This window comes from Martes martes (genome assembly GCF_963455335.1).
Source record: "Martes martes genome assembly, chromosome: 7".
NCBI lineage: Eukaryota > Metazoa > Chordata > Mammalia > Carnivora > Mustelidae > Martes > Martes martes.
In genome coordinates, this window is record NC_137894.1 from 37,700,520 (window position 1) to 37,718,415 (window position 17,896).

The 17,896-nt window shown below is 35.2% G+C and overlaps 1 protein-coding gene across 2 annotated transcripts in view; it reads right to left on the reverse strand.

The window, feature by feature from the left end:
• The window catches only part of ZNF280D (zinc finger protein 280D), a 133,829-nt gene that overhangs the window by 33,594 nt on the left and 82,339 nt on the right, over positions 1-17,896 (reverse strand). For both annotated transcript variants that reach the window (XM_080808783.1, XM_080808784.1), the window contains 3 exons: positions 17,784-17,846; positions 11,606-11,724; positions 11,419-11,455 (listed from right to left, as the gene is read on the reverse strand). In XM_080808783.1, the coding sequence (XP_080664909.1) occupies positions 11,419-11,455; positions 11,606-11,724; positions 17,784-17,846 (219 nt within the window). The remainder of the gene's footprint in view (positions 1-11,418; positions 11,456-11,605; positions 11,725-17,783; positions 17,847-17,896) is intronic.

Genomic DNA, 17,896 nt, shown 5'->3' on the forward strand with positions numbered 1-17,896 from the left:
GGAAACAAGCCCCAAATAAATTCTGCATATCTCACAGATGAGATCAGTTTTCTTTTTTTCCTGCTAAATCAAATATATGAAATGAAGACACTGACCATTTTGAATACTTAAGATTCTCCAACTTAGATTATGTTCAGAATAACTAATTCGTTCAAATAATTTCAGAATTTCACAGGGAAATAGTGGAATGACTTCTTACATATTCTTCAACGATCATAGTATTCAATGGAAGTAAACATTTTTGAAGAGAAATAGTATTCTTAAACGTAAAACTTATAAAATGTTGCCATTCTACTTCTAAAAGAGTTTACTTACTGTTTGCAGTTATGAAAGATAATTAATGACTTACTGGTATAGTTTAGAATGATATAATAGTGATATTTGTCTTTGGGAACAAGTCCAGATTCTCTACTGGTATAGCATTTCACAAAAATCACATAATGTAATATATACATGGTATTAGTGTTTAACTCATTGTGAAATCCGTGTACCATGGGCCCTGTGAAGATATGTTTTCAGTGTCTACAATTCTGACTGCCTTATTCTGTAATTACTCTGATGGCATGAACCATGTCTTATTCATATTTCCATTTCCAGCACTTGATACGGAGTCTTGCACATGAAAGGCAAGGAATCAATGTTCTGGGTCAAGGGATATAAGGAAGGGTTATTTATATTACACTATTAAAGAGCTATGCAGTTACAGCTGGTGCTAAGTATAAAACTCCAGCCATTCTGAAATAAGACAGAGGAACTCAGTTTCAAGGAAAGTCAGTTTTGTTTTCATTTCTTCCCAGTACTCTTTAAATTAAGGGTATTTAACACAATATAACAAAAATTTTTATTTGTAAAATATTCTTTTTAAAAAATCTTCTGAACAATAGTGTAAAGATTATTTTTAGAGAGAGCACACATGTATGCAAGTTGGTGGGGGAGGGGCAGAGGGAGAGAAGGAATCTTTTTTTTTTTTTTTTTTAGGATTTTATTTATTAGAGAGAGAGAGAGCGAGCACACAGGCAGACAGAGTGGCAGGCAGAGGCAGAGGGCGAAGCAGGCTCCCTGCCGAGCAAGGGGCCCGATGTGGGACTCGATCCCAGGACACTGGGATCATGACCTGAGCCGAAGGCAGCCACTTAACCAACTGAGCCACCCAGGCGTCCCGGAGAGAAGGAATCTTAAGCAGGCTCCATGCCCATGTGGAGCTCGAGTCGGAAGTTTAACTGACAGCCACCCAGATGTCCCAAGATTATTTTTAATTTCATTTCAAAAATGAAGAAACTGAAGTAATATGAACATAAAATTAGTAAGAGATATGAGTCTTGAACTGATATTTTGACTTCAGTCAGTGTCCTCCCATTGTACTTTGCTAAGAACAAACTTGGAGGTAAGTTGAGAGAACTAGACCAACTTTTAAAATCACTTCAAATTGTGGCTTTCAGGACATTTGATTCAATCAATAAAAGAGGCAACTGGTTAAGTAGCCCAGTTTTCCAAGTTTGACAATTTATGGATTTACTATGGACTCATAGTATGTTACAGGGAAATATCTATGATATGTTAGAGGGAAGTATCTTTCTAACCTCAACCTTCTGTCAAGAAAATTAACTTTGTGTAGGGATAGATGGAACATACCTCAACATCATAAAAGCCTTATATGAAATCCCACAGCTAATATCATCTTCAGTGGGGAAAAACGGAAAGCCTTTCCCTTAGAGTCAGGAACAAGACAAGGATGTCCATTTTCACCATTACTATTTAACATAGTACTAGAAGTTTCAGCCTCAACAATCAGACAACAAAAAGAAACAGAAGGCATCCAGATCAGCAAGGAAGAAGTCAAACTTTCACTATTTGCAGACGACATGATACTGTAGAAAATGTGAAAGACTCCATCAAAAAATTGCTAGAAGTTGATTCAAAATATGAATACAGCAAGTCGCGGGATATAAAATTACCATACAAAAATGTTGCATATTTGTACACCAATAAGAAATCAGAAAAATAAATCGATCCCATCTGGCAATTGCACCAAAAACAGTAGGATATCTAGGAATAAACCTAACTAAAGAGGTGAAAGATCTGTATTCAGAAAACTATAAAACATGATGAAAGAAGTTGAAGAGGACACAAAGAAATGGAAAAACATTCCATGCTCATGGATTGGAAAAACAAACATTGTTAAAATGTCTATAGTACCCAAAGCAATCTACACCTTTAATGCAATACCCATCAAAATACTGATAGCTATTTTGAAAGAGCTAGAACAAACATCCTAAAATTTGCATGGAACCACAAAAGATCCTAAAAAAACAAACGAATCTTGAAAAAGAAAATGAAAGCTGGAGGTATCACAATTCCGGATTTCAAGCCATAGTACAAAGCTGTAGTCATCAAGACAGTATGGTATTAGCATAAAAACAGACACACAGATCAATGGAACAGAAGATAAAACCTGGAAATGGACCCACAACTATATGATCAATTCATCTCCAACAAAGCAGGAAAGAATACCAACGGAAAAAAAGTTTCTTCAACAATCAGTGTTGGGAAAACTAGACAGCAACATACAGAAGAATGAAACTGGACCACTGTGTTACACAAAAATAAATTCAAAATGGATGAAAGACCTACATGTGAGACAGGAAACCATAAAAACCCTAGAGGAGAACACAGGCAGCAACCTCTTTGACCCCAGCTGCAGCAATTTCTTACTAGACATGTCGCCAGAGGCAAGCAAAAATAAACTACTGGAACTTCACCAAAATAAAAAACCTCTGCATGGAGAAGGAAGCAACAAAACTAAAAGACAGCCTACAAAATGGGAGAAGATATTTGTAAATGTCATATCTGATAAAGGGTTAGTATCCAAAATCTATATGGAACTTATCAAACTCAACATCCAAAAAAGCAAATAATCCAGTTAAGAAATGAGCAGAAGGCATGAACAGACATTTTTCCAAAGAAGACATCCAGATGGCCAACATACACATGAAAAGATGCTCAACATCATTCATCATCAAGGAAATACAAATCAAAAACAAGATGAGCTATCACCTCACACCTATCAGAATGGCTAAAGTTAACAATACAAGAAACAACAGGTGTTGGCAAGGATGCAGAGAAAGGGGAATCCTTTTACACTGTTCGTGGGAATGCAACCTGGGGCAGCCATTCTGGAGAACGGTATGGAGGTTCCTCAAAAAGTTAAAAGTAGAACTACTCTATAGCCCAGCAATTGCACTACTAGGTATTTACCCAAAGGGTACAAAAATTCAGATATGAAGGGTACATGCACCTTGATGTTTATAGCAGCATTATCAATAATAGCCAAACTATGGAGAGAGCCCAAATGTTCATCAGCTGATGAATGGATAAAGAAGAAGGACATATATATAATGGGATATTACTAGCCATCAAAAAGAATACAATCTTGCCATTTGTAATAATGTGGATGGAGCTAGAGTGTATTATGCTAAGTGAATGAGTAAATCAGACAAAGACAAATACTATATGATTTCACTCATATGTGGAAAGTAAGGAAGAAATCAAGTGAACCAATGGGAAGGGAGGGAAAAAAGGAGGGAAACAAACCATAAAAAGCTCTTAAAAGTAGATAACAAACTGAGGGTTGATGGAGGGAGTTGGGTGGGGGGATGGGCTAGGTGGGGATGGGTATTAAGGGGGGGCACTTGTTTGAACACTGGGTGTTGCATGTTGCATGTAAGCGATGAATCACACAATGCTACTCCTGAAACCAATATTGCTCTGTAGGTAAACTAACTAAAATTTAAATTTTTTTAAAAAGAAAAAGGAAAAAAAAATAACCTTGCAAAACCTAAAATTTTACTTGTATTCTGTTACAATTAATATACTCAGATAGATGTACTGGAGAAGGTAGAGGAAGAAGAAAATAGAAATAAGGGTGAAACAAATAGAAAAGTACAATTCCATGATTGAATTATGATCTAACACCTGAGAAAAGCAATTTTTAAAATCATTTCAAAGATCTACAAAAGGAATGACCATGTTAGTACTGCTAATTGGCAGAATCACACATTTCCATAAGCCTCGTAATACTGACTAAGTAGTCAGAAAGTGAATGCATGGTAATAATTTTTAAAGTTTTCTTTAAAAAGGGGTTTCTATAAGCTCAAAAGGATTGTTTTCCTCCTCGACAGAGAGTATTATGTACTGGTTTTGAACAAGGGCATGGTTTCATAGTCTCTAGCGTGATCTGACACTGGAGAATACAGCAGACACATGAGACTGAAGCCCTGCAGTGAAGAGCCATCCGTGTGGCAGTCTGTAGGAATGGACTGCATGACCTGGGAACTATAAGCCAAAATTTCAAATAACTACAGTGCAGATGGATCGCATTAAAACTCTCAGTGACGAGAAGGTGCCACTGATAGGTCGTTCCCAGGGTCTTCTGTCATCAGTAGTGGTGGTAATTGCAGTATTAACAGCAGTAATAGCAGTAACAGCTGGAGCAGGAACAGGAAGAGCCATCATAGTAGTAGTAGTGACAGCAGCAGTAGCTGGAGCAGCCATGGCAACAACACGCAGTTATGAAGTACTTTTTGTCAGGCCAATGCTAAGTAATTTTAGTTATTTAACTAAATACCTTCAATTATTTAATAATTTAACTAATTTAATTTCCATACCTAATCTCTATTTCTTAAAACCACCCCACACGGACTTTAATTACAGACCCTTCACTGATGAGGAGGCTGAGGCTCAACAAGCTGGATAGACACCCAACTAGGATTTAAACCCAGGACTGCCTGATTCCAAAGCTGCACTCCTTTCACGACACCATACTTCACAGTGGTATAGATATTTTTCAGTGTGGAGGATTAAAAACAGTAAGTTCCTGTATTTGAAGAAGTGACATAGAAAAGGAGATGCACAGTAGCTTCTCCAAGTTTGCAGAAGAGAGTAAACTCTTTCAGGTAGTCAAATACCAAAATGACTAGAGTGAGGCTGCAGAAGGACCTCAAAACCAGAAAGGTGGACTGAAAATATGAGATGAACCATACTGCAGTTAGTATAAGGCAGTGTAATTAGGGGAAAAATACAGTTATGACTAAAATGAACATAGGAGGATTCATAGACATTCTCTAACAGTAGAAGTTTAGAGAGCTTTAGATAACAAAAAATCTATGGTATGACTAATGTTTGCTTCAATAGTAACTCCAAACACACACACACACACACACACACACACACTGGGTTAGAAAAAGAAAGTTAATAAAAGTGATCTGTGTAACCCTAAGAGACTCTTAATCTCACAAAACAAACTGAGGGTTGCGGGGGGGGGGGGTGGGGTAGGGAGAGGGCGGTTGGATTATGGACAATGGGGAGGGTATGTGCTATGGTGAGTGCTGTGAAGTGTGTAAACCTGGCGACTCACAGACCTGTACCCCTGGGGCTAATAATACATTATATGTTAATTTAAAAAAAAAAGAGAGAGAGAAAAAGTGATCTGTGAAATGGTGTGGGAAGCTCCAACTGAAAACTGAAGTTATTCTAAGATGAATAAAATACAGGCAGAAATCAAATCATGAAGAGTAGTAATATAACATTAGTAACAATGATAACTTTACACGTGTAGAGCACTTCCTATGTGCCAACTACTTTCTAAGTACTTTATGCATATACTAATTCATTTAATTCCCTCAATGCTTTATGAGCAAGTACTGTTATCTGTGTTTTCCAAATGAGGAATGGGCACAAATATCTGGTAACCTACCCAAACTCACACACACCCTAGTAAACAACAGGATAGGAACGCCACACTAAGCAATCAACTGCAGAGCCTGTGCTGTTCAACCACTGTCCCTTTAGCAGTCTGAGAGGGTTTAATGAAGAGCTGGGTATAAAAACTCTCATCTTAGTATCAAGGAAGATCTCCTGACACTGTTTAAGCAAGAAAGAAATCTTTACAATGTAAGAAATTCCTTAACAGATAATAAAAGACAGGAAAAAGCAATAGTCTCAAGAAAAGTAAATAAGTGGGTATACTGATGAACTAAGCATAAGGAGTAACAAAGAGAAGCTATAAATAAATATGAGAGAGTCTTAAACATCTTAGTGTGAAATCAAGAAAGGTAACCATACCCTCCAAAAACAAACAAACCAACAAACAAAAAACCACAAAAAACCCTTGCTGCTATATTCAGAGGCAGAATATGCTAATAACTGGTCTGTCCTTGTTATGTATTTCTCAGATTTTATAAATAGCAGATATCATTTTATTTCTGTAATTTCTAAAAATATATGTACATTGTTAGCATCCAGTTATAAACTCTACCTTACAAAGATTCATAAACATGAATGAAAAGTCTAGGAGTCCATCTTAGTTAACACCTTACACAACTACTTTTTATTCCCCAATTCGGAGAATCCAAAGAATGATTCCTCTAGATCAGCATTCTATGTACTAATTGATGGAAATTAACGTCAGAAAGTTAATAAGTATTGAAGGAAAAAACATTCCAGGGTCAAATAAATATTCTTGTTGATAATCACAGGCCACATCTAGCAGGAAAAATCCTATATTAAAGAATTTATTTAATTTTAACTTGCATTTCCTAAATTTATTTGACCATGGCAACCTTTCCCCTCAGATAGTTTAAAAATTACAGACACACTAGTTCCACAATACAGAGTTTGGGAAACAATGACCTAGTTACTTTCTTTTGTAAAAATGTAAGAGAATTAGAGAATTACTTTTTTATAAGAGTATTTGTAGGAAGTTAAAAGTGCTGAGGAGTAACGTGGACATTTAGTTTTTTAAGGCCAAAAGTTTCTGCTACCAGAGATACAGACATGTGGCATTCTGTACTGATCTCCTAAGAACAAATTTTAACATGTATGTATAACCAATACTGAATAAAGAATCCCAGAACTCTACAACATATCTGCACTCATATTTTACAAAAAGGACACCATCACTCCCCCCATTTTCCCTTTACATCATTGGCCACTTCTGCTTAGTTTCCTCTGCCAATAACTTTTCATCTCCCTAACCCTCTTGTCAGATTCCCCAGAGTTCAATCTGTGGACCTTACCTTCTCTCTAGTTCTACTATGTCCCTTGGTAATCTCATACAGTCCCACAACGTTTTTAAATTTAACATTTGTTTTGGGACAATTTTATATTCCATGTATTTGTAAGAAATAACATAGAGACTCCATGCACCTTTTGTCCAGTTTTCCCCCAATGATAACATCTTACAAAATTATAGTGCAAAATCATAACCAAGATATTGACAGTGATATACCAATTTTATTCACATTTCCCTGGTTTTACTTGTATTCATTCCCATGACACTTAAAAATGTTCTGTGATATTTATAGCCTAGAACATTCCCCTAAGTTCATATAAATGAATGACTATGGCATCTCCATTTGGATATCTAACAGGCCTCTCAAACTGAAACATGCCCCAAGCCAAAGTCTTCATCTTCCCTTCCAAATTTATTCTTGCTAGTCTTCCCCATCTCAATTAATATCAATGCCATTTTCCCACTTGCTTAGATTAATAACTATGATGTCACTCTCAACATTTTATCTTATTTCACATTCACACTATCAACAAATTCAAAATATATAAAAAATCAAACCTCTATCACCCACACTGCTAGCTGCCTAGCCTAATCAATCCCCTGCCATCTCCCGCCAGAGTATTACAACAGCCCCCCAACTAATCTCCCTGTTTTGCCCTTGGTCTTCTGTAGTTCATTTTCAAGACAGGGGCTAAAGTAATATAAGCACTCTTCTCTATTTATGGTTTTTTGTTGACTGTAGTTTTTACTGAGGTATACAAGACTCACTATTGAAAATCCTCTAATGAATGGCTTCTTATCTCAGAGTAAAAGCCAAATTCATACATGGCCCACATCACCTCACAGCCCCCATCTCCTACTATTCTCTCTTGCTCACTCATTTGTGGCCAACCCAGTTTCCTTGCAGTTCTTCAGGCCTTTACTCAGATGTCATGTCTCAGTGAGGCCTTCTCTGACTACCACGTTTTAAAAGGAAGCATCCCAAATCTCAGCCTGTACTCCTTATCACCCTTCCCTACTTTATTTTACTCTACAGTTCTGACCACAATCTAACATACTATGTGTTTTATTTACTTTTTATTGTCCGTCTTTCAGCACTGAATAAAACGAGCTCAAGGAGGAGAGATTTCAGCCCATTTTTCTAGCACCTACAATGGTGCTAGGCACAAAGTAGATGTTCAAGAAATCACTGAATAAATAAATGAGGCCTGAAGCAGCATGGTGTCTTGCCAAAATGTGACAAAAATATGGCAAGAATCCTAAGTCTCTATAGTTTAGGAGTCATTTTTTCTAAGAATGGCGATGGATTCAAACAAAACCAACTTCACTCTTTATTTGGCAGTAACCAAAAACACACATGCATGAAATGACAATTTCTGATCAGGTAAATAAACTTGATGGTAAGGAGGGATCAGACCCAGGCACCTGGGTGGCTCAGTGGGTTAAGTGACTGCCTTCAGCTAAGGTCATGATTCCAGAGTTCTGGGATCTAGTCCTGCATTAGGCTCCAAGCTCCGCAGGTAGTCTACTTCTCCTTCTGACCTTCTACCTGCTCATGCTCTCTCTTACTTGCTCTCTCTCTCAAATAAATAAATAAATAAAATCTTAAAAAAAAAAAAGGAGGGATCAGACCCAAACTAAAACTCATCATCAGCACCAAATTAAAATTCAACCAACTACCTATTACAAGCAAATTTTGTACCAACTGCCTTAAGTGCTTTATTTATACCAAATTCTTAATAAGGAAGTTATATGTGATAGAACTTTAAGAGTTTAAAATTTAAGAAAATGAACTTGGTAATACTATAAAATACAGTCCTAGGAAAGAACACAAACCAGTACTCCTACACTGTAGGAGTTCAACAAGAACGTAGTTTATCATATTTTTGAGCAAGGATTTATAAATGAAAAAGAAACTTCTGTTACAAATGGAAAGAAGTTGTTGCTTCTAGGCAAAATTTTAAAATATTCTTTAAAATTGGGTAGAAAGAGGGTGAATGACAAAACATCCTAGAGATAAGGAAATAAAGACTAGTATATCACCAGGTCCACTTATCAAGAAACAAGCCACTTTGGGAGCTTTTGGAAAACCATTCATTTACAGTAATAATTAGTTGGGAAATTTAAGACTAGTGGGTTCGGCTTTTTTTGATTATTATTTGCAAGGAGCACATTACATAATATGTAGTCATCAAAATTGGCTTTAAATTTCTTTCAAAGTAAAATTAAAGAAGTTCTGATTTTAGAGTAAAAAACATAACTGAGTCATACTTTCAGAGCCTGCCTGTCCTCACAGCAGGTAAGATCACAAAAGGCATTTTGCTTGTCTTTAAGATTCAAGAAATTGGTATAGTATAGTGACCTTTCAATTGTTCTGGAGGAAAAAAATATAAGGTGTATTAAGTAGATACAGCTTTCAGTTTGTAGGCCAAATAATAATAAGGCCTCCAGAAAACAATTAAAGCAATCCTCCTATTTATATGATAAATCTATAGCTTTTGTATGAATTCTTTATGAGTAAATAATTACTGAGGCACTTAAACAATACAATTTTTTATTAAAAGAAATTAATAGCATCAAAATTATTTAGTAGATCTATATTTAATATAACTAAAACAAATGTCAAATTCTTAAAATATACATATGAGGATATATATACACACATATGTATGTGTATATATATATCTATATATATATATCACAACTCATTATTGGCCCCCATAATTTTTAATATTACCTTTACCCAAAGAGACTACATTAATGATTAATTGGCTATTATGTATCAGATGTACAAATATGTGACTTTAAAACTTGCTTTAAGGTCTGCAAGAAGAGGTTTTGCCAATTCTTTATACTTTAAAACCCACAATTATTAAGATAATATTGATCATAATAATCCCAAAGTAAGACAGAGGATATAATAATGTTGAATGGTCTGAACAACAGCCAAAATAAAAAACTATAAATAGGCAGCTATAAGGGAATCTGTAGAGTATCCCAAAGAATTTCTTGGAGTTCTTAACAAAACAAAGCAAACACTAAACAACAGTTTTAAAGAAAAGAATATAAAAATAGACATCATAAAATAGACATCAGTAAATTTGGAGAACATAAAACCAAGTTACCAAAATTAAATTTTTTAAAATTCAAAAATCTGAGAACTGGTATTCCTAAAAAACTAGAAGGTTAGTACTGGGCAATATATTTTAAATGATAGAAAAATAACTGCAATTTGGAACATAATTTTAGAGACCTGTTGTTCCAAGGACATGAAAATAACCATGGTTTCCTAACAACCAGAGAACTTTTGTATTTCTTGGACTGCATTCATGCTAGATGAAGATTAAAAGGCAGCAGCCAAAATGACTACACTTCAACTCGGATGTTGAAGCACTGATCTGATGGGGTTTTCTTGGCCACAAGTGACTCACAAGCTTAAGATCAAGAGCCAAAGCCCCCAGTGGGATGTTGTGCTCAATTTGGTGGGGCTTGAAACCATCTCTGGTTAAATCATCATCAGCCTGACGGGAGGCCAGCCATGAAGGAAGGGAGTCTCCCCCAAATCTGATTTCTTGAGACCACAACCTAGAGCAGGTCCCACAGTCAAATTATTCACATTCCTTGAAAAGAGAGAACAGGCATCAGTTGTGTCCGTCGAAGGGGGACACTGTCCAGGTGTACCCTGGACATTTTTTGAAATCTCTGGGCTGCCTCTGCATCTGAAAAATAAGAAAAATAGCACAATGACAGACAACGGATGAGGAAAAAGACAATCATCTGGCCTAAAAACTTAAGACTTAATAAGAAATTAAGAAAGCAGACAAAACAAACAATTAGACAAACAGCCATATCATTTGGAATGTATTATTCTGAAGGCAAGTACAGCAGAGAAAAACACAAATTATTTTAAGCAAAGTAAGAAATGACCATAGCAACAAAAGTTATTTTTGGAGAGAGCCAACTGGGGGGATAAAAAAACCCAAAAAAAAACATAAAAAAAAAAATATGTTAAGATATGTCAACCTGACACAAAGATAAGGTGGAATAAGAATCTAGTCCCATTTGAAGCTGAAATTTGCTGAATAATGAGAGCTAATGTCATGAACTTGGCTGCTTAACTGCCTTTGTGTAAGAAAACATCTCAGAACTTTGAACTTAGGAAATTCCAACTTGTCTTGCACCAGGTCACGAGCTCCAAAGAGCAGGAACCTATTTCAACAAGCAGCTTTAAAAAAAAAAAAAAAACAAAATACTTTAATATTTTTCATTTCTTTTAATGATACATTTTAAAATGCAATAGTGCTAAAATCCACCAAAGTAAAATGCACTGAATTAAAAATTAAACTTACTCAGAAAGATGTTCAGAAGTTGGGATACAAACAGAAACTGAAATTAGAAGAAAAGTTTTATATTTAAAAGAGCACATGAAATATGATGAGTGAGAATAACGATTTAGTAAAGAGCTCATATTGTGGCTGACCAAAAATACTGGAATAAATATAAAAAATCCAAAGCAATACAATTATATATACATACCTTTTTCTAATACAACTTGACAAGTATGAGTTTCATGTTGACTTAAGTGTGTGGCCATAATATCTAAGCCAGAAACATCAGCTATGAAATCACAATTAAGGCACACTAGAGTAATGCCCCTATAAAAAAAAAAAGCAAATAGTATAAAAGAAAATGTTTTTATCTTTTATAAAAATCCATATACAAGTTCAATGATTATTTTTCTATAATTTGGTTTTTATGTCATAACTGTCATTCTCATTTTTGCTATAAAACTTGATATAACTGAAGTGATTCTCTAGAAAATGGAAGAGCCATATTCAAATTATGCTACCATTTATTTACAGAAAGTATTTTTGTTTTATAAACTTTTACCACTCATGCTAAAAACTAGGTGACATGAGATCTACAGCCCAGCCCTGGCCTCACTAACAACTTGTGTCATTTCAACAAGTCACAATCTATCTATGCCTCTGTTCATCCGTAGAGCAAGGATACAGTATTAATTCACTCAATATATATTTACTGAGGCTGCCTTTACATATATTGTACTATATATTGCATTGTGGTTATAATGATGACCAAAAACTACAGTCTGTGCTCTAACAGAACGTACAATCTACTATTTTTTTTAGGTAATGAAAAAATTAGAAGAGAAATGTTAATGATGATGTTGTAGCTGCCATCAATTGTGTACCATGTGTTAAAGGTATTCCCATATATTTTTAGTTTAATTATTCTCATTATTCTCATTTAACACTGAATTAATGAAAGTAGTTAATTTAGTAATTACTAAAGTAGTTAATTCACTACAGAAGTCCAAAGCTTGGTCCTCAGCATACCAGCACGGTGAACCGGTTCACTTGCTGGGGCCTAAATTCCTTGTTTCTTAACATAACTTCACTGAATGCTATAGTTCCTAAATGAAATCTCTAGCGATTATAAATTTTTAAAAAATGTTTGGAAACAATTCCCAAAGCCGTTGATACTTTTGTTGAATTCAGGAGTAGTTTTTATACTCATTGGGCCAGACTCTGTAGCACTTGCTATTTGAAATATTTAACACAACTGGCATATAGGATGTAACAATGGCCTTCAGATTCTAATTTAAATTGTGTTTAAACTTTAGATTTTTTGTTGAAAGGTATTTAAAAATATTATTAACCCTACAAAAATATGGAAATGTTTCAGGGAACTTAGAAAACCATTATATGTTTATTATATTTATTAGACTAAGTACTTTGGATCTTGTAAGTCAAGCATCTGAAATGCTGTTTAAAAGAAAATCAAATATATTAAATGTATAAATGATGTTAAGCTGTTTAAGGAACTTGAATTGTAAATATCATTGTTTAAAAAATTAAGTCTATTTAATTTAAATGAACTTTATCAAACATAATTAAAGGTCCTCTTGAAAGCAACTATTAAAATGTACTAGACATCTAAATAGAGTATTTTTAAGTGAAATCTAAAAGCTTAATTTTAATAACTAATTATATAATCTTCTCTATTAACAAACTGCTCCTGCAGAAATCAAAAGCAGTCTCAATGGTAAGTAGTAGCTAAATTACTATTCCACTAGTCATAGTTCCTTGCACCAGGGATGGAGTGCCTAACTCATGCCTTCACTAAACAAGGATTTGTAAAATTGCAAATTTCTTGATCTGGAAAGATGTGGGAGACTGGGACTAGTATGTTCAAGTGATCAATAGAGAAAGCTGGTCTGCACTAAAAAAGGAAAATGGAACCCAAGTCCAGAGAAGATAATAAAGACAAGATCATTCTGCCTCAGCAGGTCAGACTAGAGAGAAGCCATGTTACTAAATGATCCTATTTCCCTTATTTGTTCTGGTTGCACCTCTTCCTCTTAGGGGTCCATGTGATTCTTTGGAATGCTGCTTATAAGTTATTTTTGCTTAGGTGAAAAAAAAATAGACCATGTAATGTGATCACTGTTACTGTCAACTTATTAACAGAGCACAAATACAGTTTTGAAGTTCATCACACGCTTTAAAATTTAAAAGTTTTGGCAATAAACAAAATACAAGCAAGTAACATACCTTAGATTGACTTCTCCCCTGCAGCTCTAGTCTAAGTGTGCTGAGTATCTACACTTAGATGCCACATTAGCACAACAAAACTGACCTACATTAAACTAAAATCATGTGCTTCCTTGCCAAATCACCTACTCCTAGCTGGTCTTTCTTATGACTGGTCCTCCAATAGTAAAGCTCAAACTATAGTTATCCGTCTCTTCTTCCTTAAAATAATCAGTATGGCAAGCATTTTATAGTATTTATTACTTACATTGTACCAGTCTAAGAATTGTAGATGTATCATCTTATCTAAATATTTTAACAACTCGGAGCACCTGGGTGGTCAGCTGGTTGAGTGTCCAGCTCTTGGTTTTGGCTCAGGTCATGATCTCACAGATTGTGGGATGGAGCCCTGCATGGGGCTCTGTGCTCAGCCAGGAGTCTGCTTGGGGGATTTTCTCCCTCTGCCCCTCCCCCCACTCGCATTTTCTCTCTCTCTCAGATAAATAGCTAAATCTTAAATAAATAAATAAATATTGTGATGACCCAAAAAGGTGGTTGCTATAATTTATCACCTTTTTATAAAGTTAGCTTAGTAAACTACCAAGGACACAGAGCTGATAAAGGTCAGGACTTGATTTGAAACTGAGCACTTTGATTCTAGACCCTATATTCTTAAAGATGATGTAACACTGCCTCATCATTTTAACTTAGGTCCTAACTAAATTGTTCATAACTACCACAATAGTTCTAATCTATAGGATTCATGCATCTGTAACTCACCCTACTATTGAAACTTTCTTCACGGTCACTTGATTCTATATAAGATATCAAAGGTTCTCTAATGCTCTGCAAATTAAGTCCAAACTACTTAACTTTATTTTCAACACTTTCACAATCTAGCTCTAAGCTTAAAACTATTCCTCCAGACTTCAATCTTATTACTATTACCTGAACTTCATGCTCCATCCATTTACTACTAGCCATTCCCTCTGTATGCCTTCTACTTTTTCATTTCTGGACCTTTACTCACGCTATTTCTTTTAACTCAAATGACTCTGCGCATCTTTTATCAGTTTAAATAATGTTCATTCTTTAAAATCAAGTATACCTAACAGCTATGCAGATCATTCCAAGTTATCTCTCTCCCCTTTCGCACTTGCTAAAAGTTGTCCTTGCTTTATTATAGTTTTATACATTCACCCCTTATCTCCCACCCAATAAACTATACATTCTCTGAAGGCTGGTTTCAAGACTTTTTCATCACTCTCATCTTCATAGGACCTGCTATATTATATACCTGACAGATGTATAATAAATAGCCAAAGAAAGAATATTCCATTCCAACAAGAGTAATCACAAAAATTATTGTTCTATAATTTTAAGTATGCTATGTCCATTCATAGAAATTGACCAGTTTTTTATTTTAGACCTATTCCAGTTGAAAGAGAAGTATTCCAGATCTTTAAAATCATATAATTCATTTAAAAAACAAACATAACTGAGCTTGACAACAGTAAGGTAAAAATCAAACCAAAATCTCATCTTTTGAAAAAACCCTTTCTATTCTTTTTTTTTTTTTTAAAGATTTTATTTATTTATTTGAGAGAGAGAGAGATCACAAGTAGACAGAGCAGCAGGCAGAGAGAGGGCTCGGAGAAGCAGGCTCCCCACTGAGCAGAGAGCCCGACATGGGGCTTGATCCCAAGGACCCCAAAATCATGACCTGAGCTGAAGGCAAAGGCCCAACCCACTTAGCCACCCAGGCACCCCAACCCTTTTTATTCTTATAAAAATTTTCAGTAAAGGCAACATCTAATATAATCTTAGCCCATTTCCTTGAATTCAGTAAATGTCTTAAAATTTATACTAATATTTTTAAAAACTAAGTCAAAATTTTCTCTCCCTGTGAGCTACAGATCCCTATGAGCTATATCATAGATGGGACCTACTGTTCATATAAGTCATTTTCAACGTATACATTAACTTATTTAGTGAATATTTACTGAGTGCCTACCACGTGCCAGGCACTAGTCAATGCCTGGCGGAGACAAAAATCCAAACTACATGTATATTCTAGTGAGAGGACACAGAAAAATTTAAAAGGTGAAGTACACAGTATGTCAGGTGATCTGGATAAAAATGTAGAATAAAAAGGAGACAGGAAGTGCTGGGGTGAAGCACAGGGGAGAAGATACAATGTAAAAATCAAGTGGTCAAGGAAAGGGTCACTCTAATCAGAGTAGCATCCTAATGTAGATAAAGGAAGACATACAGAAATCTGGGGAACAAAACTAGTCACTGGGACTAATACATACAAAGGTCCTGAAACACAACATCATCACTTTCCCGTTTTTTCTAGTAACTCAAAGCACGAAAATAAGTACTGGTAATCTTATCTCTATATATTAGCTTGGTATAGCAAAGACACTGACATTTCAAGTAGCAATGGCAACATGAACAATATAAAGAACAAAAGAATCCAAAGATGAATATTTTAAAAATGGTGCTCAGTGGATTCTGAGTTTAGCATGTGGTACAATCAAAGTTAAGTATCAATGTCTTTAGAAATATTCATCAATACCTCTTCCTGCACAGTAAACAAGTTGTTCACTTCTCTTTATTTGAGAAAGGAAAAATAAGGATTATTAAGCTACCTAATAATTTCAAGAATTTCAGGGTTGTTTTTTTTTTTAAGATTTTATTTATTTATTTGACAGAGAGAAATCACAAGTAGACAGAGAACCAGGCAGAGAAAGAAAGGGAAGCAGGCTCCCCGCTGAGCAGAGAGCCTGATGCAGGACTCGATCCCAGGACCGTGAGATCATGACCTGAGCCAAAGGCAGAGGCTTAACCCACTGAGCCACCCAGGTGCCCCAAGAATTTCAGTGGTTTGAGAAATGTACTTCAAAAGTAAAAAAAAGTATTAGTCATTTTACTAGGTATCTTAGGTATCTTTTTAATATTCAAATATTGTTGGAGAGCCTTATTTTTGTTCTCACTACACAATATAAATGCACAAAGATATCTTGACACCACTTGTCGCCAGTGAAATTTAGCAAGAGAAAATAGGCTAATCATACCTCTAGTCTAAGGATATAATGGATAGAACTTTCTAACATCCAGTAGCAATTATTTAGATTTCCAAATTGGGCTTCCCAACATCAAGTTTTTAAAAAATTAGAACAAACCACAGTAAAATAACACTTCACACCCATTAGGATGGCTGTAATCAAAAACAGATAGGGGTGCTTGGGTGGTTCAGTCAGTTAAGCATCTGCCTCTGGCTCAGGTCATGATCCAAAGGTCCTGGGATTGGGTCCCAAACTGGGCTCCCTGCTCAGCAGGGAGTCTTGCTTTTCTCTCTCCCTCTGCACCTAACCCCACTCTTGCTCTCTCTCTCAAATAAATAAATAAAATCTTAAAAAACAAACAAAACAAAACAGAAAATAACAAGTTTTGGCAAAGATATGAAGAAACTGGAACCCTCACACACTGCTTGTAGGAATGTAGTGGAGGTACTTTGTAAAACAGTTTGGCAGGTCCTCAAAGGCTCAAAATAAGAGTTAGTTACCATATAACCCAGAAATCCTAATCTTACATATATACACAAGAAAAATGAAAAGACAAGTCCAGACAAAAACCTGCATACAAATGCTTATAGCAGCAATATTCATAATGGCTTCAAAGTTAAAATAACCTTAACAGATAAACTATGGTAGATCTATACAATGGGATATTATTCAGCAATAAACAATGGAAGTACTGACATGTTACTAAATGGATGAATCTTGAAAATATGCTAAGTGAAAGAAGCTGGTCACAAAGGATCACATATTGTATCATTCCGTTTATATGAAATGTCCACAATACATAAATCTATACAAACAAAAATTAGTGGTTGCTTAGGGATGGGAGGAGTTGGAAGGGAATGGGCATGATTGTTAATTGAGTACAAGAGTTTCTTTTTGGAGTGATGACAATGTACTAAATTAACTGTGGTGATGGCTGAACAATTCTGTAAATATACTAAAAACTATTCATTGTACAATTTAAAGCATGAATTAAATGGGATATGAACTATATCTCAATAAAGATGTCATAGATATACAATTTAAGTTACATAGTTTTTCAACAGAAAGAATTTAAGACCAGCTAATTACCTGAGATCTTCTGAATGCTTCTTAAAAATACAAAACCTTTTACTTGGACGGTTACTATGAAAGCTGGAGGGACAAAACAGATTTTATTAATTTTATTATACAGTAAGTCTTAC